General features: G+C 42.4%; 1 protein-coding gene across 1 annotated transcript in view; it reads left to right on the top strand.

Annotated features, from left to right (window-relative positions):
* SHPRH (SNF2 histone linker PHD RING helicase) overlaps window positions 1-27,068 on the top strand; it is a 1,609,144-nt gene that overhangs the window by 1,143,224 nt on the left and 438,852 nt on the right. The window contains exon 24 of the mRNA XM_044068807.1: window positions 20,826-20,897. Coding sequence (XP_043924742.1) covers window positions 20,826-20,897 — 72 coding nt within the window. The remainder of the gene's footprint in view (window positions 1-20,825; window positions 20,898-27,068) is intronic.

The following is a 27,068-nucleotide window of genomic DNA, read 5'->3' as shown; positions in this document are numbered from 1 at the left end:
GCCTCCTTGAGATCTAAAGTTACCATCCAGTGATCTTTGCCCAGCAGAGGTAAAAGCTGTTGTAACGTCAACATTTTGAACTTGGGAATGTCCAGATAAGTGTTGAGGATAGATAAATCCAAAATTGGTCTCCACGTGTCCCCTTCTTTGGTACTAGGAACAGGCGAGAATAAAATCCTAGGCCCCTTTCTGGCACAGGGACTGGCTGAATGGCCCCTATTTGGAGTAACAGAGAAATTTGTTTGTGAGCCTCTTTTCTTTGTAGAGGAGGAATGTCTGGCATGCCTTTGAAAGGAGGCAAGGTATGGAAATAAAACCTGTAACCGTGGTGAATGATATCCAAAACCCATCTGTCTTGGGTAATTAAATCCCAATTTTCTTTGAAAAGAGCCAGCCTTCCTCCCAAAGGTGCTGCCAGACGAGAATGTACTGGCAGCTGAAAAGGCAGGTCATTGGGTCTGTTTACGAAAGGACTGACCCCTGCCCTCACCAGAAGTCTGAGCAGGTGAACTCCCTGTTCTAGGCCTAAAAGAACCTTGAGCTCTGCCCCTACCACGTCTAGACCTACCCCTAGACTGGGAATCATAAGCAGGATATGTCCATCCCTTAGTAGGCCAATTTCTACTAAACTTGGAGGCTGCACCTGCAAAAATCTTTAACAGTTTGCATAGACTTAGCCTTGTCCTCCATTTTCTTTAAAACTGCTTCCACAGGCGAACCAAACAACACGTCAGACTGTAAAGGAGCATCCAAAATCCTTGTCTTAACATGCTCAGCTAAATTCTGATCCCTCAACCAGGCGTGCCTCGAAGAACAGAACCAGTGGCAGCCACCCTCGAGGAGGCCTGCACAGCATCAAAACCACATTGCAGTGAATGCTTACCCACCTGTTCAGACACATGAACTAAATCCTGCAACTCTTTACACTCAATACCTTCCGCCAGAGCATCCACCTTAGACTTCAATTGTGAAAGGAGATAATTTTGATATTTTAACATGTGAAACTGGCAATTCAACGCCCTCATGGCTAAAGTGGAAGAAGTATACACTTTCTTTCCCCATCTATCCAAAGCCCTTGCCTCTTTATCAGGAGGAACAGGATTTTTAACAACAGAAGCCTTAACACCTTTAGGCCCCTGAGAGACAGTTTCCGGGTCTGCCCTAGGACTCTTAAAAGATACTTGTGAGCTTCAGGCACCCTATAGTACCTATCAGGTTTAACTGGGGCAGGAGGCAAAGAATCAGGGTTTAGGGAAGCCTCTGCAAAACATCTTCCACCACATTCAGAACAGGAGGTATAGCTAAAGGCCTATGCTGGGGTAAAACAAGAATTCCCTAAGCCTCTTCCTGGAATCAGAGAAATCTTGGCCTTCCCATTTAAAATGCTCCCTCATGGAATGCAGAGTCTCTGAAAATGAAAAATCCTCAGGAGGAGAAGCTGACGGAGTAGAATCATCCACATCAGAATCAGAATAAGGAGGATACTCCTGCAAGTCTTCAGTCAAGACTCAGAAGCCTCGAACACTGCTCAAAACTCTCAAACTCAGGCTCCACCCTGGGCCTCTTATCAGGAGGGGGCATAGAGCCTCTAATCATAGTAATCAAATCCTCTGCCATTTTAAGCATATGTTTCTTAGGCAAAGATCCTGAAGAGCTAGGAGAAACCCCCACTGAAGTTAAACCTGGCCTGCCTCTCAAAGAAGCCTTGGAAACAGAAGGGGAGGCTCTAACCACCTTAGGAATAGAGGGAAGAACAGCCACCTGAGAAGCCCCTTCAGCCTGGCCTACCTCCTGAGAGGACACATCCTGTAACAGTAAAGTCTCTCCCTGAGACTCTAAAGAAACTCCTGGTAAAACCTCCGGCTCCACAGAGCCTTCTAAAGAACCGACGTCCGGGACTGCCGGTTCTTCCACCCTAGGCTTTGCTGCTTTGTCCGTGCGTTTTTTGGACGAAGCGGGCGTCGGAGCATCCGACGGCATTTTATAATAACAACGCTTCCCAAAAACCAACCTGGCACAGTCTAACCTTCTCTTAATAGTGCGTTTGTTAAATCTAGCACAAGAGCGGCATCCAACAACGTCGTGCTCAGGCCCTAAACAAGGTATACACAAGGTATGGTAATCCCTATGAGGTATCTGTTTCCCACAAGAAATACAGTTATTCACTTTTTCTGACATCCGGTTAAATACTGAGGCAAGAAAAAACCAAAATATTCCCCAACGGGGTACTTAGCCAACTTTGATTCGGTCTGAAACTCCGACTTCAGAAAATTTCAGAACGCCAACCTGCACTCGCAAAACTGCTTCTGCATCGGACCATGCGGCAAAAAAGACTGAGGCTATGACGTCGGTCATGCGCATTAGTACCCTGACGTACTGACGTCAGTCTAATGCGCCTTGACCGACGTCAGCCATATACTTTGGTATTCGGGCCGACTGGGACAGCGGACTACCCCAATGGTTAGGACTGCAGCAATGTGGAATGAAGAACATCTGTTCCAGGAAGGGTTATAGCCTTGGCAGGATGTAACTCTTCTAGCTAAATCTACTGCAGCAGTGACCGTTCGAACATCTACTGTTAGGGTAAGTTTACTTGCACAACTGTATTATTAAGAACCAGAGTAATAAATGAAACAGAGACAAAGGACAAAAAAAAGCTAAAGCTAGCAAAGTGAAGAAGAGGGCGTGTGTGTGTGTGTGAGAGCGTGTATGTATACAACAGATAAATGTTTCGCTCTCAGATTTTTTTTTGTCTTTTGTTTCTTTTATGCGTATTACTCGGGTTCTTAAACTCTTTTTACTAGGGTTTTATTGTCACCTTGCTGCTAAATGGCTTCAGTGAAAGGAGTTTAGTTACATATTGTTTTTCTCTGGACAAACCCTGTATTGCCTTGCAGTACAGTTTTTTGGACTTTGTTATATAAAAGTTTTTCGTATTATAATTTGATTGAACTACTGACTTTAGGTAGCTTAGGGTTTGTTCCCATGGTTCAGCTGATTCCTTTTGGACCGAAATTGTTTTGGTTTTGTATGGTTACCATTGACTACTGCTTCAGCACTCACCTTTTTATTATTTCCCCTTTTCATATTGGATTTTTGGCTCTTGCTTTTGGAGTGTTGTAAAGATTGGTCATTATTTGGAATAATTTCTGTGTCCAGATTGTGGACCTGAACCATACATTTGCAGTTTGGTTATTTTTGTTATTTTCTTGTGCATTTTATTTTTCTGTTTTATTTTCGCTACCATTCTCCATTTGGATTAGTTATTTTTATTTTTTTGCCATCTGGTTTACCCGACATGCTGTGTACCCCTGTGGTTTATTTATTTATTGACAATTGATTACTGGGAAAGTTTGATTGAATAGATAACAATTTTCAGCAGAGGCCTGGGGAGAACAGTTCCAAAGTATTATAAAAATATTTAAATAACAATACTTTTACAATCTTCAACAATATTACATCATTTACAGTTTAAACAATTATACCAAATTAGACTTAATGTGAAAACATTGGTTAACAGTAGGTACAACTTGGCAATGGTTTAATATTTAGAGAAACTTTAGCCAGTTTAGAAAAAATAAAGGTAAATTAGTGTAATACACACAATTTGCAATATGAAGTGGGAGAAAAAAACAGGTTATGGCATGTTTAGATAGTGAGTCAGGGGACAGAAATTGACTGAAGTAAGGAGGTGAGTGAGAAAGGGAGAGTAAGGAGGTGTAAGACATAAATTGGTATTGTTCATATGTAGGGATAAAATTTATCCTAGGGTTGCACAAAGAACAGAGACAGATTTTGGCTAGGAAGTCTTTTGGAATGGTTTTAAAGAAGTGGAGATAAGATATTTGTTGACCTCATGGATACATGTAATGAGTTCTAGGCAGCTTGGTATGAGTACAGACCATGCCCATGAGATTCGATAGGTTTGTGGACAGAGAGGAGTTTTTGGTTATTACGTCATAATGACTGACAGGGAACATATTTATTGTAGAAGGGTGTTTTGTGCTGGACAAGCAGATGGATGCTGAATAACTTTATAGTTGGCAAGAAGTTGTGTGCATGTTAGTTGATGGGGTTTAGACGTTGGTAGGTTCTGAAAGAGGTATTTGCTGCAAATTTACCCACTTAATTATAGCATTGTTCCAGTTTTGCATTTTATGATGCCTGGACATTAGTAAGGATGGGAGTGCCATAAAGTAGTGAGGGGAGGAGGTAAGTATTGGCAAGTGTTGGTGAGAAAGCTTTTGGCACAATAAAGCATCTCTAGTTTTTGTTGATTTTTTTTTTAGTGTAGTTTTGTATATGCAGGTTGAATTTAAGATTATCATACAGTTTCATCCCTAATAATTTGCTATGAGAAATTACTTCAGTGATTGTATTATTAAGAGAGATTTTAAAGTTATGCTTTTTCATGAGAGACGGTTTGGGGGAAAAAGTATTATGTTTTTTGGGAGATTGAATATGAGTTGTGAGTTACAAAGCCATGATGTTATGTTGTCCATATGTCGCCTTCGTTCTTGCTGTTTGGGTTCAGAGCCGACCCTCGGCTCCGACTCGGCCATATACTATAGCTCGAGAGCTTTTACTGGCTCGAGGCTAGCCCATGTCCCAGCATGCCTAGCGGTAGTTACCTAGATCTCATTTGCCGCTTGCAGCATCGAGATTGCGGATACTGGCTCAGACTAAGTGTTTTTTTATTTGTTATATTTTTGAAGAAAATTTTTCTTATTTATCTTTCTAACTTGTTAAAAGTAGTTGTCCCTTCGTTCTTCTACCTTCCCTATCCTGTCCAAGTGACTTGCGCTTGTTGGGGACTAACCGTTTTTCTCTCTGGTCCTTTCCCCTCTTTTAAACCCATTTAACTTAGAGGGTTCTTCCTTCCTTTAAGTTTTAAGGAGTTGCCATTTAAGTTAGAGGCTCTCCATAGGTGGGGATTAACTTAGAGGCTGTCCCCCCTTCTCTTCTTTTCTCTCTGTTGTATATAAAAAAAAAAAAAAAAGAAAGAAATATTTTTTTTGTCTGTTATTGGCTAGTTATCTTGTTAATCATGTTTTTTTTTTCTCTTTGTCTAGCTTTACATAGTGCTGTTCGGCATTATGTCGAAAGATACTGCCAAGGAATCGAAACTTTCGGGTTTCAAAAAGTGCAATTCGTGCTATCAAAAGATAACCCTTACGGACGGGCACACGAGTTGCGTATATGGTTTAGGACCTGTTCACCTGCAGGATTTGTGTTCTATTTGCCATGCATTTAGCTCACGAGTCCTGCAGGAGAGAAAGAACAAATTAATCTTAAGAGGTTTACTGAAGAGCCCCTTTGATGCTGCTGTGGAGGGGACTCAGCCAGCAAAAAAAAAATGGAAAAACCCAGTCTTCATCTTCTTTGGCTCCGAGTTCACATATGTCTAAAGAAAAGAAAACAAAGTTCCGGATGGTAACACTGCAGTCCATTCTTCCCTATTTGGGACAGGACAATTGGATGTGGTCTAGCGATCTCCAAGATGCATACTACCACATAAAAATGGACAGATGGTCAAGGAGATAGCTACACTTCCGGCTGGGAGCCAGTCACTGTCAGTTCAGAGCGCTGCCCTTTGGTCTCACCACAGCCCCCAAGGTGTTAACCAAATGCATGGCAGTAGTTACGGCTCACCTGAGGTGTCTAGGATTCCGGATGTTTCCATATCTAGACGACTGGCTCCTTACTGCCACCACTGAGCATCAACTAATCAAGGCAAGGGAATCCACATTTTGCTCTTGTTCTCAACTAGGGATCACCATAAACTACAAAAAGTCTGCCTGGTTGACTTGTCAGTGTATTACCTTTATAGAGGCAGATTTAGACACAAGGGCCATGATAGCAAAGCTGCCTCAAGAAAGAGTATTAACGATCTGTCGCCAAGTTGCCATGCTGTTCACACAAAAGAGAATTCAAGCAAGATTTGTCCATAAGGTCCTGGGTTCTATGGCGGTGGCAGTCACTCTGGTCCCTATGGCTCGCTTCCACATGAGAATTCTACAGTGGCTCCTATTTGCACAATGGTCATTCCAGAATTTACCTGTGTCACATCAAATTCTGATCACAGAATCCTGCAAAAAGGATCTGGAGTGGTGGCTTCACTCACCTATGGTAACAATAGGCAGGCCGTTTTTACCCCCCCCCCCAACCTGTAGCCACAGTGACCACGGATGCATCCCAGATAGGGTGGGGGGACATTATCTGGGACAGACTGTTCAAAGGACTTGGCAGGAACACGAGTACCACTTGCACATCAATGTCCTAGAGATGAGAGCGGTGCTTCTGTGATTGCAAGCACTTCAGGACTCTCTACCTACAGGGACTATAGCAATTCAGATGGACAATATGTCGGTAGTATGGTACATCAACAAACAGGGTGGAACCAGATCTTACCCCTTGTGTTGAGATGCTCTACGAGTTTGGCATTGGGTGATGTCTTCCCCACGCTTTCTGTTTGCAACCCACATCCCAGGGAAGTCCAGCATGATAGCAGACAAGCTCAGTCGGGCTATCCTGATGCCTCATGAGTGGTCCCTGAAGCAGGAAGTTGCGGACTTGATTTTTCGCAAATGGGGCCAGCCATGCTGTGAAATGTTTGCCACCCCCCTCAACAACAAATGCAGCAGCTACTTTGCCCTAGTCCCACCACTGGGACAGTCACCCAGGGATGCACTTGTTCATGATTGGCCCCCGGGACTGCTTTACGCCTTTCCACCATTTCCCCTGATCCCCAAGGTTCTTCAGAAAGCACAGTCGTATGGTTGCAAACTAATCCTCATTGCCCCTTACTGGCCTCATCAGATATGGTTCCCATTCCTTTGGCCTCACCTACAGGGGAAGCCTTGGAGCCTGGACCCAGCGCCAGATCTCCAGATCTTTTGATGCATCAGTCGGGGGCTCTCCATCCTCCCATCCAAACTCTCAAGGTCACAGCTTGGTTTCTCCACTTCGGGTCTTAGCCAGGCTTCCCGATGTTTCTCCAGCAGTTCAACACATTTTGATTTCCTCCCATAAGCCCACTACTAGGAAACTTTATGCTAGTAAATGGAAGAGGTTCTCTTGTTGGGCAGGCAAAAATCAGTTTGATGCCTTTACTGCTCCCATTTCAAAGATTCTTGAATTTCTTGCTGAAACCTTTGAGCGAGGAGCAGCTGCAGCTACTGTCCGAGTTCAGTTAGCTGCCATTTCTAATGTCCATATGGGAGAAATGCGGTCCAATATCATGTCCCATAGGCTATGCAAGGCATTCCCAAGAGGTACTACCCTCTTAAGACCTCCAATAAGAGAACCCCCCCCCCCAGATCTAAATTTAGTTTTAGACGCTCTGATTCCCCCCCCTTTGAACCATCTGCTTCTTGTCCGCTCAAATTTCTGACTTGGAAGACCCTTTTCTTGGTTGCAATTACCTCAGCTAGAAGGGTTTCAGAATTACAGACCTTATCTATTCATCCCCTGTACTTGATTTTCCATAAAGATCGGGTTTCTCTTAAAACCAACCCCTCATTCTTACCCAAGATAGAGCTTCCGGTTATCTTCCCCAATCATGGCAGCAAGGCAGAGTATAAGCTTCATCAATTGGACGTTCATAGACAGTTACGTTTTATTTGTATGGTCTAGTACTGGGTTATCATAAATGAGATCTGGGTAACTACCGCTAGGCATGCTGGGATAAGGGCTAGCCTTGAGCCAGTAAAAGCTCTCGAGCTATAGTATATGGCCAAGTCAGCTCCAAACCCAAATAGCAAGAAGGAAGGTGAGATCAAGGAAAACAAACATGAAACATTATGCTGAGTACATAACTTCTTTTTTCATTAGCTGTTAAAGCTTCCTGAATATTTTTTTGGAGATTGTCTGACATGCATATGAGTGTGGAGTCATCTGCATATTATGTTAGGGTGGCCTGTTGTGTGAATGTGTTGGGGAGAAAGTTAAAGAGAAGGGGACCAAGGATAGAGCCTTGTAGTTCACCAGTGTTAGCTGGGAGGTATGGAGAGAGGGTGGAGTGCCATTTTATTGACTGATACGTTGTTACCTCACAGCAAGAGGTTCTCCCGTTCGATTCTCGGTTTGGCTTGGGAGTTCCTTCTGTGTGGAGTCTGCATGTCCTCCCCGCGGCTGGGTAGTGTTCGAAAGACATGCGTGCATAAATGGGCGTACCTTCGTTGAAGGTTGGACGTCGAGCTGGCACCTCGGCGTTTCGTAAAAAGCTACTGCTAGTCATTAGTGGACCGGAGTTCCGCTGTGGCGACCCCTTACCAGGAAAAAGCCGAAAGACAAACAACAACAACAACCTATTGGACAAGTAGCTTTTGAACAGTAGAAGGATGGGCTGAGAGAGACCCAATGAGGCCATTTAAAGTAGAAGTTTGCTGTGGCAAACTGTGTTATAGGCTTTAGACAACTCTAGAAATAAGGAGGAGACTAATTTGCCATTATCTCTTGCTTTATTTACAGTATCTATAAAGGAAAGGATAGAAGTGTAGTGTCTGCACTGTGGGAGAGACAGAAACTGTGCTGTGTGGGGAAAGGAGTTCTTCTTGCAGGCAATAGTTTAGAAATTGTTTCTGAATACATTTTTCAAATTTTTTGAGACAGGGGGATAAGGTTGCTATAAGTCTAAAGTTAGTGATGTCTGTTGAATTTCCTCATTTGTGTAAGAGGGATATTGTATGATTTTTCCAAGTAGAAGGAATGTGCGATTCTGGATTGACCTATGTATAAGAATTGAGACAGGGTAGGCAATGCCATCAGCTGCTGTTTTAATGTTCTCACTTGGAAGGTTATCAACTGAAATAGAGCATGGTTTGATTTTTTTTAAGAGGAGTTTTATATAGGATGTGGTCACAGGTTTGAAGGTGAAAGTTGATGTGGGGATATGTGGCATAGTGGTGACCTATTTTTGTTAACATATGTATGGGTTGTTTTTGTACAGTCAACATAGAGAATGTATCTCAGTGGGTCTGGTGTTCAGAACTGACCTCAGCTTTTATCACTTATGGTGCTGTCAGATGGCTCTTGTTTACAGTGGATTTGCTTATACTAGTAGGCTAGCCTATCATGAGTTATAATGTGTTGTGACTCATTGCAATGCATGAGTTTCAGTCATGATTTGTAATAGTTTGATGTTTTTCGTGTTTAATTGTTGCAGTCCTGACTTGTGTGATTTCCTGCTGTGGAAGCCCTTGGCTGGCCCGACATCCAGAGTAAACATCTCCCTCCTTCTAAGGCTAGTGGACGCCCTACCCTGATGCCAGTACACTTGGGTATAAAGGGAGCCAGCCGACGTTGTGGCATCAGTCTTTTCTTGCCATTGAAGCCCAAAGCAGTGTTTCAGTGTGTCTTTTGGTCCGCACCAGAGAGAAGTATTTTAATGCTAAGTAGCCCATTGAATAACTCTTTTTCTTGCTTTAACTTATGTCAGATAAGGATAACAATTGTCTCCAATGTGATAAGCATATCCCACACCGAGACTTCCATATGTTGTGTGTCAGCTGTCTAGGCCCAGATCACAACGTCCCTAGTTACCGTTTTTGCACCTATTTCAATTCTAGGACTTTCAGCCATAGGGCCGAAATCTTAGCTAAGCATCTTAGTCTACCATCTTCTTCGCATCATTTGATGGTGTCTGCCAGTCATCCTCTAGGCTGAGCTCCCTAAGTGTAGGAAGGACAAAGAAAGAAATCCAAGCTTAGGGCCTTGGACGACAACCTGTGTACCAGTCCCCCAAGGCTTGTTATTGCTGAGGAAGGCGAGGTGCTTTCCTAGCCCCCTTCTGTAACTGAGGTGGTGGCACAAGCCTCTGTCAAGACCCGTACGGAGTCTGACATGCTGTCTGGTCCCTCAGCTTCTGCACAGGCCTTGGTTTTCAGTTCATCGGTCGGGTCCAGAGTCGCTTAGCAGACCTCGGCTTGCAACGAGCGGTCTTGTACTGTGGATGTTCATTTGAGGTATCATCCCAGCATCGGTTGTAACTTACAGAAGGACTGGCGTCCAGATTATGGATGTACCTAGACCCAAGGGTTTTACTTCAGTGCCTATGCCTCGGCCTACCAGCTCCCACACCCTAGGTTATCAGCAAGACCTGATCAGTTTAGCTGAGGACTTTATCTCATTAGTCCGAGCTAGGCAACTTCCTTTTGGAGTCTTCCCCAAGGAAAAGGAGGAGGGATCCTACCCCTGAAGTTTTCTCTGAACTTTGTCATTCGGATGAGGATTCTGTCTTTGAGGAGGGACCATTCCTTACTTCTTTTGAAGATTCAGAGTCTGAGGAGGATCTGCCTTCAGCTTCACCTCCTGAAGACGTCACTTTTGGCGAAATGCTCATGCTGTGAGGGAATATTTCCAGTGGGAGTCATGGGAATACCCACAATCTAAAAAGAGGGTTAGGAAATTCCTTGGTCTCCCAGAACACAAACGTTTGGATATTCCTCCTGTAGTAGAGGTGGTAGAGGATATTTTTATGGACTCTTCCCTGAATCCAGATTATCTACCTCCAGCCCCTCCAAAACCAGACCGGTTTTACAGGGTACTGAACTCACATAAATACTTCTACAAATATTCCTGTGCTGAACCAGAGGTTGTCACACCAGGTCCCAAGGAAGCAAGAGCCAGCTCTTCAAAAAACCCTTTACCTGCTGAAAAGAATGCAGGGTCCTTGATGGGCTTGATAAAAAAAGTCTGCACTTCTGCTTCCCTAGCCATGAGGGCCCTTAACTGCCAGTTTCATATGATAAAATACCAACAAAGTATTTTAGATAAAATGAAGCAAAAGATATCCTCCCTGGAGGACAAGAACATTTCCAAGGAATTGTTGGACCTTTTCCATTCCATTTCCCAAGTGGCTAGACACTTATTGCACTGCGGCTATGATGCTATGGAGGCCTCTAGCTGAGCTGCTGTATCTGTTTCTGTCGTTAGAAGGCATGCTTGGCTTAGGGAACAAACCCTACCAGACCATGTCAAATCCAAACTTCTAGATGCACCACTGCATAAGGACTTCCTTTTTGGGCCAAAGGCCGAGGCTGTGCTAAAAAGGATGGAAGATGAAGCAAAATCTTTTCAATTTGTCAAGGACTTTCTTCAATTCAGCCTCCTAGGTTTAGTAGGATTTTTCCCAGTAAACACTGGTACTTTCCCTGTCAATTAAAAAGTGGCCAGAGGAAATCCCAGAGGTAAAGACCTCAATGGCAGCATCAATCACAAAGGCCCAGACAGTGGTCCTTAGGAACCCAAGGCAGGGGAGTTCTAGGCCACAGGGCCCTATCAGGGAGCAGCAATGACTCTGCCTTTCCCCTACCCCCACAGACAAGATAGGAGGAAGACTAGGAGGAATGCTGTCCCTGTTCAAAGAAAACTGGTCCCTCATTACTTCAGACAAGTAGATTCTGAAACCTATCTCAGATGGTTAAAAACTCACTTTCAAAGAACCATTAAGATACTCAAGTCATCCGGATGTTCCACAAAATCAGAACCACAATTTACGTTCACAGGGCTCAGTGGAACTAGTACCATCACATCAAATAGGGAAGCAATTCTATTCCAGGTTATTCCTGGTTCCCAGAAAGGAAGGCTCTTGGCACCTTATTCTAGACCTGTCCACCCTCAATCAGTCCCTGCTGGTTACAAAATTCAAAATGTTGACTCTTTAAAAACCTTGTGCCATGATAGCCCCTTAGACTGTAATAGTCACCTTAGACCTAGAAGATGTTTACTTGCCCATTTGTATAGAGGAAACTTGCAGAAGTTTTCTTCGTTTCAGAGCAGGTACCAGTCACTTTCAGTTCTCTGCACTGCTCTTTGGCTTGTCTATTGTTCCCAAGGTCTTCACAAAGTACTTAGCTCCTGTGATCACATTCTACAGAACAAGAGGGATCCAAATTTACCTCTGTGTAGATGACTGCCTCATTCAAGCCGCAAGTTAGTCAAAGTTCCTCAAGGATCTGGCCTTCACTCAGAACCTCCTCACCTCCTTGGGGTTCACCATAAATCTTTGCAAATCCAACACAGACCCATCAACCAGGATAATTTTCCTGGGAGCTGTCTTGGATTCCTCCCTTCAAAAGGCCTTCCTTCCTCCAGAAAAGATCTCCTTCCTCACTCACTACTTCCAAAACATTATGCAGAGACAGTGCGTATCAGTCAGGGAATTCCTTGGAGCATTAGGCTACATGGCATCTTGTATCCTCGTGATCCCTTTGGTCAAGCTGCACACGAGGAAGCTCCAGTGGTACCTCAAGAATCTGTGGTGCCAGCACTTAAAGTCCCTGGAGACAGAAATTCAGCTGATCCCTTGCCTCAAGGAGGAATTTGCATGGTGGACACGGGCATGTGCCCAGAACATGGGTCTCACCTTCAGGTTCATCCATCAGAGCCAAACTCTAGCCACGTATGCTTCAGAGATAGCCTGGGGGCTCATTTCCAACACCTTCAATCCCAGGGCAAATGAGAAAATCCGTTCAGACACAAACACACAAATTGGAAAGAACTGACGGCAGTGCAAAAGGGCCTAGTAACTTTCACAGATCAGTGGAAACCAGGGGTCTTGCTTGTCAAAACAGACAACACCACAGTCATGTGATACATAAACAAACAAGGGGGCACCCACTCTTACCCTCTTTGCTGACTAGCTATGCAGGTCTGGGATACAGCTCACTCCCTGGGGTTGCACCTCATGGCACAGTACCTCCCAGAGAATCAAAACATTCTAGTAGATCATCTCAACAGGAACTTGATGTATTCCCACGAGTGGCATTTGCATCGGGAAACATTTCCCAGCATAGACCAGAAATGGGGATCCCCACAGATAGACCTCTTCGCCACCAAAGAAAATGCTCTTCTGAAAAGATTCTTTTCCAGGAGCAAACTACCCACAGCCTGGAGGACAGATGCTTTCTCCTTCCTTTAGAGCCACATGTTCCTTTATGCATTTCTTCCCTTGCCTCTTCTTCCACGGGTCATCCTAAAAATCAGGGAGGAAGGCCCAAGGGTCATTCTGATACCCCCAGACTGGCCCAGGTCTACTAAAAACTCTGTGGCAGTTACCGCAGAGAGTGGACCTTCTGACTCAGGACAAGAGGAGGTCTGTGCATCCCACCCTACAGACTCTCAAACTCTCAGCCTGGAAAACTCCTCAAAATACTCCTCTGAGCATACCCTAAACAGAAAAGTTCAAAGCACTTTCAAGGAGACTAGAAGGCCTAGTCCTAGGAAATCATACTCGGCCCAGTGGAAGAGATTCTTGGTGTCAGCAACAAGGCCTCAATCCTAGCTCAGCCAATAGCTCTGCCATTTTAGATTACCTGGCTACCCTGGCTGACAGAGGCCTATCCTTTTCTTCCGCCAAAATTCATTCCTCTGCCATTTCGGCCTACATCCCTACTCTTCCTGCCATCTTTTCCCACCCCTGATGAAACAACTCCTAAGGGGAGTGATTAACAGACCTCCCAGGAGACAACCCATACCTCCATTAAACCTCAGTTTTATTCTTGAAAAATTGACGCTATCCCCGCTTTGAACCAGCAGCGTTTGCTGAATAAAATTCTTAACTTGGAAGACTGCCCATTTACTGGCTATCACCTCAGCTAGGAGGGTCTCTGAGCTGCAGGCTCTCATGACAGTAGAACCATTTCTCATATTTCACCCAGACAGAGTATCACTCAGGACTAATCCATCCTTTATGCCCAAAGTGGAATCAAGCTAAACACTTGCCAACCTTCTTCCCTAAATATAGAATGGGGGGGGGGGGGGATCCTTCACTCCTTGGATGTGCACGGACAGCTTCGCTACTGTCTTGACAGAACTAAATCTTTCAGAAAATCAGACCAACTCTTTGTCTCCTTTGCTATTGGCTCTGATCCAAGCTGGCTATCTTCAAGTGGATCTCTCACTGTAATTCCTTTTGTTATAGCCACCATGATAAAATGCCTCCTGAAACTGTCAGGAACGCACTCTACAGGACCACTGCTACCTTTGCTGCCTTCCTGAAAGGAGTACCTATCAAAGACATTTTGGGAGCTGCCACCTGGTTTTCTCTGCATACCTTTACCAAACACTACCCCTTATCAGCCTTCTCCAAGTCTAGAGCAGGATTTGCCACTGCTGTCTTGCAGGGCATCCTCTCTTCCCCATAATCTACCTTCCACCCTCATCTCAGCTTTGAGAATCATTTCAAAAGTCAGGACTGCAACGGTGAAACACGAAGAACATAGTACAGTTTTGTATATGTACCATAAATGTAGATGTTCGAGTGTATTCACTGTTTCAATCCTCTATCCCTCCCTGCTTCCCCCTTTTGCCTACAGTAGTAGTCTGCTTCTGTCTTCTTCACTAACCAGAGGACCCCCTGGGTGTATACCCTGCAGGGCCCCCTTTTTCCACCTTTGACCCTTGCTTATGGTTTATTCTGGGGACTGTTATCATCTAAGGGGCAAGAAAAAACTGATGTCATGGCATCATCTGGCTCCCTTTATATCCAAGCGTACAGATGTCAGGGTGGGGCGTCCGCCAGCATTAGGAAGAAGGAGATTTTTACTGTGGTAGTTGGGCTGGCCAAGGGCTTCCACAGCAGGAAATCCCACAATTCAGGACTGCAACAGTGAATACACTCGAACATCTACATTAATGGTAAGTGTACACAACTGTACTCTAATTTTCATTAAGCATGTATTTCATTTTCCACAGGTAAAGCTCTTATTGAAAAGTTGATCTGATGAAGTCCAGTTGGTGAATGAAAGCACTTATCATAAATAAAAGCTGAGTTATTCTTGTGACTTAAGTCTGCTCAAGTTTTTGTTCAGTACTTTTATAGAAGAGGAATTAACATCTGAAGTTTTGGATTGTTTATTATTGTTGCTTTTAATTCTAAGTTTAAGAGAGTTTTTATTATTCTCAAATTACAAGGAAATGATGGCAGCCTGCTATTTAGGTTCATAGGTTGGTACTAAGCTAACTGCTCTTGTGAGACATTTTAAGCCTAGTCAATTGTCCCTTGTGAGACTCAAACCCTGCACCTTGTGTTTGTAAGGCAAACACCTTAACCATTAGGCCACCCTCCCACAATAAACAGTCTCTGCAAGGCTCAAACCCAGGACCCTGTACACCATAGACAAAGTGATTTACCACTAAGCCATTACAGCCACTGGGGACAGCTATCTCCTTGCATCTCTACTGTGGTATATATACTTGTTTGTCCTATAACTCACTCTTGGTGTACACAGGGTTTTTGGACGTAAGGCAGATTTACCAGAGGCACCAGTGATGTTTGTTTGCTTTTCCATTTCCAGGAGGGAGATTGGGGGGGGGGGGGGCGGCAGTGGCTGCTGCTTGAATGACCTTAGCTAGAGGTCAGAAACCTCCCATGCTAACTCTATGCTAACTCTAACTTAAAGGGGAATGGTACTGTATCTTCTGCTTGGTGGGCGGTTGTGCTTATCAGGCATGCTGACATAATTATGCATCACTTGCAATGTCAGTGAATCTGACAAGTCACTACATGATGGCTCCCCTTCTATTGGTTTCAGTAAGGTTTTTGCTCCCCATCTCTTAAGATTCGTACCATAATGTCGACTTCTTAAATTTGCAAATAATTATTTTTAGATTCCACAGGCTCTGTATTATTTTTCTGATACTAAGAAGTGTATTCTTTGACCATTAGCAGTGTCTAAATGTATTGTCAATGTCTAACGCTGTCAGTAACTATTGATGATGTAGACAAATAGCTCCCAAAGAGCAGTGCAGATCTTGTTTTGCTTAGGCCATGATCACATTGTCAGAGACTGTGAACGTTGTGGAAAATTCATATAGGCTCCTAAAATTTGTACACAGACGTGACTGATTTCTTACCTCACTGAAAGTAAATAAATTCAAATCCTCTAAAAAAAATTACTTCAACCTTTGAAATCAGAAAAAGTTAAGAAATTTGTACAGAAGAGGGTAGAACACAAAAATAAAAGTCTTCTTCCCAAAGATTCTGGGACTACTTCACCACTTTTGTTTTTTTCACAGCCTGGCACATCTCCTTTGTTGACTGCCTTGGACACAAAAAGGAACTTGTTTGGTGTAGAGTGCTATGGAGCCTCAGCTGGCACTGTTACCAAAGCTTAAGGTTGAACATGGACTTACATAGTTAGGGTACAGAGACTGGTTATCCCAGAGATTGTATTAGAAGTTCAAAGCCTGACCCGCAGGTTTCTTTGAGGAAGAAACTGAAAGTCTGCAGGCTCTCAAGACCACTATCTTTCAGCTCAACTGGTCTTCCTCCTGCCAGTTAAGGTATTTTTTGCTGCTTCGTCCAAAAAATCCACAGTTAACCTGTCATGATACCTTATGGGGAACCAGTTTAGGTTAAAGGTAAACCTTGTTCAGCCAACACTTATATTAGTACCACAAAGATTTCTTACTTTAAAAAAATGTAGAAAAAGAAAGTACATTTATATTTAATCACCCATGTCTGTAATATGTTGTCTGTTATGAGGATATATCCTACACCTGTGTCCATAATATGTTGTTTTGATATTATGAGTATATATCCTGCACCTGTGTCCATAATATGTTCTCTGTTATTATGAGGATATATCCTGCACCTGTGTGTATAATATATCCTCTGTTGTTATGAAGTTATATTCTACACCTGTATCTATAATAAGTTGTCTGTTATTATGAGGTTATATCCTACACCTGGATCCGTAATATGTTGTCTGTTAGGAGGACATATCCTACACCTGTGTCCATAATATGTTGTCTCTTATGATGAGGATATATCTTACAGCTGTGTCCATAATATATTGGCTGTATTTTATGTGGCTGTATCCTATGCTTGTGTCTGTAACATATTGTCTGTTACTATGAGGATATGTCCTACACCTGTGTCTGTAATATGTTGTCTGTTACTATGAGGACATGTCCTACACCTGTGTCTGTAATATGTTGTCTGTTATTATGAGGATATGTCCTACACCTGTGTCTGTAATATGTTGTCTGTTATTATGAGGATATGTCCTACACCTGTGTCTGTAATATGTTGTCTGTTACTATGAGGATATGTCCTACACCTGTGTCTGTAATATATTGTCTGTTACTATGAGGATATGTCCTACACCTGTGTCTGTAATATGTTGTCTGTTACTATGAGGACATGTCCTACACCTGTGTCTGTAATATGTTGTCTGTTATTATGAGGACATGTCCTACACCTGTGTCTGTAATATGTTGTCTGTTATTATGAGGATATGTCCTACACCTGTGTCTGTAATATGTTGTCTGTTACTATGAGGATATGTCCTACACCTGTGTCTGTAATATGTTGTCTGTTACTATGAGGACATGTCCTACACCTGTGTCTGTAATATGTTGTCTGTTATTATGAGGACATGTCCTACACCTGTGTCTGTAATATGTTGTCTGTTATTATGAGGATATGTCCTACACCTGTGTCTGTAATATGTTGTCTGTTATTATGAGGATATGTCCTACACCTGTGTCCATAATGGTTTACTATCAAAATGTTTGATGGCAGTTACGCGAGCTGGGATGTTTGAAAGGCTATTTTTGAGTTCATGTAACACCAATCCAGAAAATGTTTGAATCCACAACAGTGAATGCTAGTGCGCATTCGCTGTTGAGGTCAGTGTTCTGATTGCAGATTGCACTACAGTGGGGATTGGGAAATGTACCCTTTTCCTCACTGTCGTGCAATCTCAGAGTTGGAATATGTAATTAGCAGGGGGCGTGGGAGGTGCAGGGGGGCTTCTCCCTTGCAAAAGGTTTGTAGGAAATCATCAGATGTCAAGATAACTTGTCGAATTCGAATGATCAACATTACCACTTTCGTTGTTTTGCATGAACGATGTTTTAATTTCCACCTTTTTTTTCGAGTAAATTATTACTTAAACAACTGTTTCAGCATTTTGATAGTAAACCTTTCATAATATGTTGTCTGTTATTATGAGGATTTGTCCTACACCTGTGTCTGTAATATGTCTGTTATTATGAGGATATGTCTTACACCTGTGTCCATAATATGTCTATTAAGAGGATATATCCTACACCTGTGTCCGTAGTATGTTGTCTGTTATATATCCTCACAGTCTTCAACACCCCCCAAAGATGCGAACTTTAATGAGTCATTTAATACAAGAAGTGAAAATCATGACTGCTCTACCTCTGAATTTTTTTTGTTAAATGAAGTTAGCATAGTTACTACAGTTCCTAATGTTTCGAGAATTTAGAGAGTACTCCCTCTTTTCCATACTTTCCAAAACTTATTAGGTGAAAAACTATAGGCATGCTTATACTCAAGTACCAGGTCATGGGTTAACTGCATTTGTGTATACATTTGATATGGAAAAGCCCTTTATTCATCCTGTCATCCCATAACTTATAATTAGCTCACAAAAATTCTGTCTTTGCAAAAATGATAGAGAATATACATTAGTTAACAGACACAAAAGGAAAAGTTACTACAAAGATGAAAAACTAGTACATAATTTGGTCTTCGGGCATTAAGGTGTGCTTATGATGCAAGTTAATAGTCATAAATTGCATAGTTTTATACAAGTGTGCTTAGCTACTGACGTTTAATTTCTCTGTGGATATAAATGTGCTTGGCTGGTACCTGTCAATCTGTCCATGGATGTTCAGTGTCAAGCACTGGACTATTCAGTTAAGTTAGATTTTATTCTGGCCCTTTCCTGTGGAACTCATAAACTCCTGAGAAGGAAGAGGTGGCCAGAAATAACAATAGTCAGAGTACTTTCCAGCTGCTGCTTTGTTTAGTAGAAGTTATGCCTGTCACAAGAAAGAAAGCCTCTCAAACAGTGTCCCTCGTCTAGACATCTTAAAACTTAAAAAAGACATCTCACACAAACCTGCGTGGAAGGTTCTTACTTTTCCAGCTGTTTTGGTTTTACATACAGTTCCTGTGCTGTATTACATAGATGTAGCTGTAGCATGCTTTTTCACTTATGCTGCCATTTTACATGTGCTGGATGAGCATCTTCATCTACACATAGCAGTTTTTATATTAATACTGTCTTATTATTTTCGAGGGTAAGAAATGTAATGGAAGAGGAACAGTGTTTCTGTATTTATTAATGTTATTCCTTTTATTTGGTAACTGCAACTTTATTGGTAACATGATCTTAGGTAACTTAATGTACGAGTGAGTTAGGCAAGTTACGTTTGTTTCTGTTTGGATGGTTGATTTATGGTTGCTGGTTGTTGCTTGCTGATTAGAGATTAATTGGGCATTGTATTTAAGCACACCATCACTTTTCTTGTTTTCTTCCTATATTTGTTTTAAACAAGAACCATCTATATTGAATTATCACTTATGACATAAGCAGTCGTACATTTATATCAATGAAAACAAACCATATTGACATATTTTCAGTTGCAAACATTATACATCACATATAAACAACTATAAAGTCATTGCTATTTGAACACTACATTGCTCATTCAATTCCTTCTTTCCCTTAAACCTCATTCCTCCACCAAAACATTATTCTGCATGTACTGATACTTTGTTATTATATCTTGCTAGTCAAGATACTTACTAAAATATTTACATGTTGAGGTTTTTCATGATTTGTTTTCGTCCGTTTGCAGCTTGAAACAGACATTTATTTTAATTCTTTATTGCAGAGTTTGAATTTGGTTTAGTCTAATGTTGTTATACACTTTATTTCCATGATGTGTGCCAAAGTAGACCTTAGTTGTGGCCTTGGGAAGGTGCATTTGTTCATCTCTCAGTGCACTCCTTAACCAGTTTTAGTGGGTTGTGGATCTCATGTACTTCGTTTTTAATGGCAGGGGCAGGGACACTGATTTATCATTTTCTATAAAAAAATGAAATTCTGTTTTCATGAATGAAATCCAGGATTTGTACCAGTGATTTTAACAGTAATTTCTGGTCATTGCCATGATTGCATTATTATATTTTGTGCAGTTGTATATGCAAAATGTGTGCAAAACTTAAGTTGATTTTAGGCATAGAACACTCACTAAAGCAATCTAATGGTATTAGAGGCATTGAATTTGAGAAGGTTCAAGTTACAATAAATGGGTTCTTTAGCCGAAATTTAATTTTCCGATATTCCGATAGCACAAATTTAGCATTTGCTGGCATTTTTCTCCACATAGGAGTTCTGTACTCCTGTGTTGATGTAACAGTATACCAGAGGGTGCAGAAAATTAAAAATCAGTGTCCCTGATGATGGGTCCATTTCATTATTTCATTTTATGAGGACTAAGTTTAGGTGTTAATGGTTCAATATGTTATACAATGGTACAGTATTTAAACAGCTTAACCTATTCTCAGTGCTTTAGTAATGTTTGTTAATGGTTTTATGTAAATGCAAGTTTCATGGTACAGAGGAATAAAGCCCTGACTTGACCCTGACAACCCAGAATCAGTTCTGGAGAGGGAGTATCATCGTGAGTGATCCCTGCCAGCTCACCCATCCTGGGAGAAAAGGAGTTGGTCTAGCCCACGGTACTAGCAAGAGAGAGAGGCATGGAAGATAGCATATGATCCAGGAACATGCACTTTCATTATAGGCATATGTACTGCATTCCTTCACTGGGAGACATTGCATTGTCATTGCACATCAGTCACCGTAATGAGTGATCTTAAGCTAGATTACAGGAAGTAAGTTTATGGCTGCCTAGATAAAACTTTTACCTAGTAATGTCAATAAATGGGCTTGCTTGACCAGAAATGAAAAAAAAAAATCTACAGGCTATATAACTCTTAGGATTGTTAAGCATTTGAAAATTTTCTAAAAATCGTATTTTTAATTTGTTTGCAGTCCCAGGACAAAACAACCGGTGGTGTCAATCCAGAACCCTGTCCAATCTGTTCTCGTGAGTTGGGGAAGCAGGTATGCTTTATTTTTCTTTTTTCCAGTTATTTTAAACTTTACAGTCAAATGTCTTCTGATAATACCAAGTCCTGTCAGTATGGTGTTACACTATGAAACATATATTCTGGATACTGCAATAGTTTGCTTACTTTCACCTTTGAATTCATTTTCTCAACATGTTAAACATGTGCAGTATTCTTTAGATAGTATAAGTACAGTGTAGCAGAGGAAGTCTTTTGGCCACTGTGACAAAAGGATCTTGTTTCCACTGGAGGTGTGAAATATCAGCAGAATAATTCTGAGTATAGAATTTGGTAATTTATTATTAGGCTTCTGATCCAGAATGGAACTGCTGACAAAACCTGCAAAAATCACTTAAATTTAATTGTGTAGATACACTTTCCATTTAGGAGCTCTTTTCCCCAGTGCTGACATAGCAGTATACCAAAGTGTGCAGAACTATTAAAAAGTCTATGACTATGTTAGTCTTTACTAATATTTTAGTATATTTTATTATTAGATTTTTTTTTATAAAATACATGCATGTGTGAATCTGACAAGTGTACTGTCTAAATTTAGCTTTGCTGATGACAAACTGAAATTTCTAAGTGAAACAAAAGTATTTAAATGATACATGCAGGCAGGCCTGTTGCAGAATCCTACTTGATCACCTTACTCATCTTCGTACGCTGCCACGTTACCTCTTCCAGTGAAACTCCCTTCCTGTAACTGTTGTGAGTGCACACACTTCCATTTCTTTCTTCTGTGCTCATATATTTTAACCCGTCTCAGTTTCCTTTTCCTCAACTTAATATAATCATGTAGTGTTTATGGTTTCTTCCTACATTTTAAGTTATTCCTATTTTTTTTCACATTGCTATTTTTCCCATGTGCTTTTTATCTACTGCTGTCTATAAGTAATTAGCCATTCTGCAGTTGTTTGGCACCTTACATTGCCCTGTGGACAGGGACTGTTGACAGGAAGCCATCATTCAAGCAGCTGTCAGTGGTTTTCATATTTTTGGCTTTGATTTCTTTATGCCGTGACATAAGCATGACATGGAAGAACTACTGCAGCAGGGCTAGCCACTCGGTGTAAATCTTTGCTTTAGATGACTGTCACTGTTGAAGTGACACCCTGACCTCATGTTCAAAAATGGGAAGAGGGGATGTTCTTCATTCCACATTGCTGCAGTCCTAACCATTGGGTAGTCCGCTGTCCAGTCGGCCCGAATACCAAAGTATATGGCTGACGTCGGTCAAGGCGCATTAGACTGATGTCAGGACGTCAGGGTACTAATGCGCATGACCGACGTCATATCCTCAGTCTTTTTTGCCGCATGGTCCGATGCAGAAGCAGTTTTGCGAGTGCAGGTTGGCGTTCTGAAATTTTCTGAAGTCGGAGTTTCAGACCGAATCAAAGTTGGCTAAGTACCCCGTTGGGGAACATTTTGGTTTTTTCTTGCCTCAGTATTTAACCGGATGTCAGAAAAAGTGAATAACTGTATTTCTTGTGGGAAACAGATACCTCATAGGGATTACCATACTTTGTGTATACCTTGTTTAGGGCCTGAGCACGACGTTGTTGGATGCCGCTCTTGTGCTAGATTTAACAAACGCACTATTAAGAGAAGGTTAGACTGTGCCAGGTTAGTGTTTGGGAAGCGTTGTAATTATAAAATGCCGTCGGATGCTCCGACGCCCGCTTCGCCCAAAAAGCGCAAGGACAAAACAGCGAAGCCTAGGGTTGATGAACCGGCAGTCCCGGACGCCGGTTCTTTAGAAGGCTCAGTGGAGCCAGAGGTTTTGCCAGGAGTTTCTTTGGAGTCTCAGGCAGAGACTTTACTGTTACAGGATGTGCCTTCTCAGGAGGTAGGCCAGGCTGAGGGGGCTTCTCAGGTAACTGTTCTTCCCTCTCTTCCCAAGGTAGTTAGAGCCTCTCCTTCTGTTTCCAAAACTTCTTTGAGAGGTAGGCCAAGTTTAGCTTCAGTGGGGGCTTCTCCTAGCACTTCAGGTTCTGTGCCTAAGAAACATATGCTTAAAATGGCAGAAGATTTGATTACTATGATTAGAGGTTCTATGCCCCCTCCTGATAAGAGGCCTAGGGTGGAACCTGAGTTTGAGAGTTTTGAACAGTGTTCAGAGGCTTCTGAGTCTTCTGGAAGACTTGCAGGAGTATCCTCCTTATTCTGATTCTGATGTGGATGATTCCACTCCTACAGCTTCTCCTCCTGAGGATTTCTCATTTTCAGAGACTCTGCATTCCATGAGGGAGCACTTTAAATGGGAAGGCCAAGATTACTCTGATTCCAGGAAAAGGCTTAGGGAATTCTTGTTTTACCCCAGCATAGGCCCTTAGCTATACCTCCTGTGTTGAATGTGGTGGAAGATGTTTTTGCAGAGGCTTCCCTGAACCCTGATTCTTTGCCTCCTGCTCCTGTTAAACCTGATAGGTACTATAGGGTGCCTGAAGCTCATAAGTATCTTTTAAGAGTCCTAGGGCAGACCCGAAACTGTTTCTCAGGGTCCTAACGGTGTTAAGTCCTCTGTTGTTAAAACCCTGTTCCCACTGATAAAGAGGCAAGGGCTTTGGATAGATGGGGAAAGAAAGTGTATACTTCTTCCACTTTAGCCATGAGGGCGTTGAATTGTCAGTTTCACATGCTAAAATATCAAAATTATCTCCTTTCACAATTGAAATCTAAGGTGGATGCTTTGGCGGAAGGTATTGAGTGTAAAGAGTTGCTGGATTTAGTTCATGTGTCTGAACAAGTGGGTAAGCATTCTTTGCAATGTGGTTTTGATGCTGTACAGGCCTCCTCGAGGGTGGCTGCCACTAGTTCTGTTCTTCGCAGGCATGCCTGGTTGAGGGATCAGAATTTAGCTGAGCATGTTAAGACAAGGATTTTGGATGCTCCTTTACAGTCTGATGTGTTGTTTGGTTCGCCTGTGGAAGCAGTTTTAAAGAAAATGGAGGACAAAGCTAAGTCTATGCAAACTGTTAAAGATTTTTGCAGGTGCAGCCACCAAGTTTAGTAGAAATTGGCCTACTAAGGGATGGACATATCCTGCTTATGATTCCCAGTCTAGGGGTAGGTCTAGACGTGGTAGGGGCAGAGCTCAAGGTTCTTTTAGGCCTAGAACAGGGAGTTCACCTGCTCAGACTTCTGGTGAGGGCAGGGGTCAGTCCTTTCGTAAACAGACCCAATGACCTGCCTTTTCAGCTGCCAGTAGATTCCCGTCTGGCAGCTCCTTTGGGAGGAAGACTGTCTCTTTTCAAAGAAAATTGGGATTTAATTACTCAAGACAGATGGGTGTTGGATATCATTCACCACGGTTACAGGTTTTATTTCCATACATTGCCCCTTTCAAAGGCATGCCAGACGTTCCTCCTCCACAAAGGAAAGAGGCTCACAAGCAAATTTCTCTGTTACTCCAAATAGGGGCCATTCAGCCAGTCCCTGTATCAGAAAGGGGCCTAGGATTTTATTCTCGCCTGTTCCTAGTACCAAAGAAGGGGAACACGTGGAGACCAATTTTGGATTTATCTATCCTCAACACTTATCTGGACATTCCCAAGTTCAAGATGTTGACGTTACAACAGCTTTTACCTCTGCTGGGCAAAGATCACTGGATGGTAACTTTAGATCTCAAGGAAGCTTACCTTCATGTGCCTATAAGACTAAGTTGCAGGAAGTATCTGCGTTTCGAGCTGGAAATTCTCATTATCAGTTCTCTGCATTGCCCTTTGGCTTATCTACTGCGCCCAGAGTATTCACAAAGGTTCTGGCTCCAGTGATAGCTTACTTCAGGCTAAAAGGAATTCAAATCTATCCTTACTTGGACGACTGCCTGATTCTGGCTCAAGAAAAGGAAGACCTTCTACAGCATCTGGAATATGTTATAGCAGTGCTAAGATGCCTAGGGTATTCTGTGAACGAAATAAAGTCCAGTCTAGTACCCTCTCAAGACATGTGCTTTCTGGGTGTGAGACTGAATACAGCAGCCCAGATGGCCTTTTTAACCCCGGACAAACAAAAGAGTCTATCCCTTTACTTCCATCAACTATCTCATCAGACCGTGCTGACTGCAAGGACAGTCCTTCAAGCATTAGGGTTCATGGCATCTTGTATTCTGGTGCTTCCCAATGCCAAACTGCATATGAGGAAGCTGCAATGGTATCTCAAAAATGTATGGACACAGCACTGCCAGGATTTGGACACTGTCATTCAAATAATACCTTGCCTTCAAAAAGAATTTTTGTGGTGGGCTCAGGAATGTCACCTAAACAAGGGACTCTCTGTGACCCGGCCAGAGGCGAGTCAGATTTTAACGACAGATGCCTCGGACATTGCTTGGGGAGCTCATCTAAATGGAAAGTGGATACAAGACAAGTGGCCTGCCAGACTACAGCATCTACATATCAACATGAAGGAGATGTTAGCAGTCCAGTTTGCATTAATGGCTTTCAAGGAGTTACTTCTTCCAGGGCAGGTGTTGATTCTAACAGACAACACAACTGTCATGTGGTACATCAACAAACAAGGGGGAACACATTCTTATCCTCTATGCAGGCAAGCAATGATTTTATGGGAGACTGCGCTCAGCTTGCACAGAACTCCTTAGCAGATGTGTTAAGCAGACAAATCATGGATCCCCACGAGTGGAAACTGGATCTTCATGTATTTCAGAAATTGACAGTGTCATGGGGAACTCCAGACATAGATCTGTTCGCTTCTCCACTAAACCACCAGCTGCCAAAGTTTTGCACAAAGGGGTTTCATCACACAGCCTGGAAAGTGGATGCTCTTTCTTTCAGTTGGAAAAATCTTCATGTGTATGCCTTTCCACCTCTGCCTCTTCTTCCAAAGGTGCTCTTAAAGGTCAGACGAGACAAGCCAAGGATGATTTTAATAGCTCCAGATTGGCCTCGGCAACACTGGTACCCACTACTAAGGAGTCTGGTAAGGAAGCCTCCATGGCCTTTACCTTTGATTCCACATCTGTTATCTCAGAAGGACGGTCACCTGCTCAATGTCAAGCTTCACTCTCTTCATCTAACAGCCTGGCATATTCTGTGTTGAAACACAGCAGGTCTCAACTTCCTCAACAAGTTTTAAATGTGATTATGGAAGCTAGAAGACCTAGTACAAGGAAAGTGTACGCAGAAAAATGGAAGAGATTTTTATTTTGGAGTACAGCAAAGAATTTGGAGATTTCTGAGCCTAATTTGAGTGTTGGCTCTTCAATATCTTACTGAGTTATTGGACAAAGGTTTGTCCTTCTCTTCCATTAAGATTCATGCTGCAGCAATTTCAGCTCACTATGATTGTGACCCACCATTGTTTTCGCATCCTTTGTTCAAGCAGTTTCTTAGAGGGGCAAAGAATATAAGACCCCCGTGAGCTCCTACTCCTGCTTGGGATCTCAATTTTGTGTTGGAAAAACTTACTCTACAACCTTTTGAGCCTCACGGCTACTGCTGAATTGAAATACTTGTCATGGAAGACTGCTTTTCTGTTGGCTATTACTTCTGCAAGAAGGGTGTCTGAGTTGCAGGCCCTTATGGCAGTAGAGCCCTTTTTGATTTTCCATAAGGATAGGGTATCATTATGTACTAATCCTTCCTTTATGCCTAAGGTGGTTTCTAGTGTGGCGTTAAACCAAACTATTCATTTGCCTACTTTCTATGCAGATCCCCAAAATAAGGGAGAAAAGATTTTGCACACTTTAGATGTCCATAGGCAGTTGCGTTATTATTTAAGCAGGACTAAGGATTTCAGGCAGTCTCAGCAGTTGTTTGTTTCTTTTGCTTTGAGTTCTCAGGGCAAGCCTGTGTCTAAACAAACTATTTCTAAGTGGATTGGGTTTTGCATTTCATTTTGTTACTCCCATCATGGCAAAGAGATTCCAGCTGGGATTAGGCCTCATTCCACTAGGGCTACTGCCACTTCAACAGCATTTCTAAGGGGGGTGGCAACTAAGGATATTTTGGAGGCAGCTACTTGGAGTTCAGTGCATACCTTCTCTAAGCATTACCATCTTCCTCTCTACTCTAAATCTAGGGCTGGTTTTGCCACAGCTATTTTGCAAGGCATGCTGACAGCTCCTGCTTCCTTATGATTTGCCAGCCTCCCTTACCTCTGCTTTGGGATTCTACCCAATGGTTAGGACTGCAGCAGTGTGGAA

Source organism: Protopterus annectens, chromosome 1.part0 (genome assembly GCF_019279795.1).
Source record: "Protopterus annectens isolate FY-2018-M chromosome 1.part0, PAN1.0, whole genome shotgun sequence".
Classification (NCBI taxonomy): domain Eukaryota; kingdom Metazoa; phylum Chordata; order Ceratodontiformes; family Protopteridae; genus Protopterus; species Protopterus annectens.
Note: the sequence above shows the minus strand (reverse complement) of the source record. Positions and strands in the feature narration are given on the sequence as shown.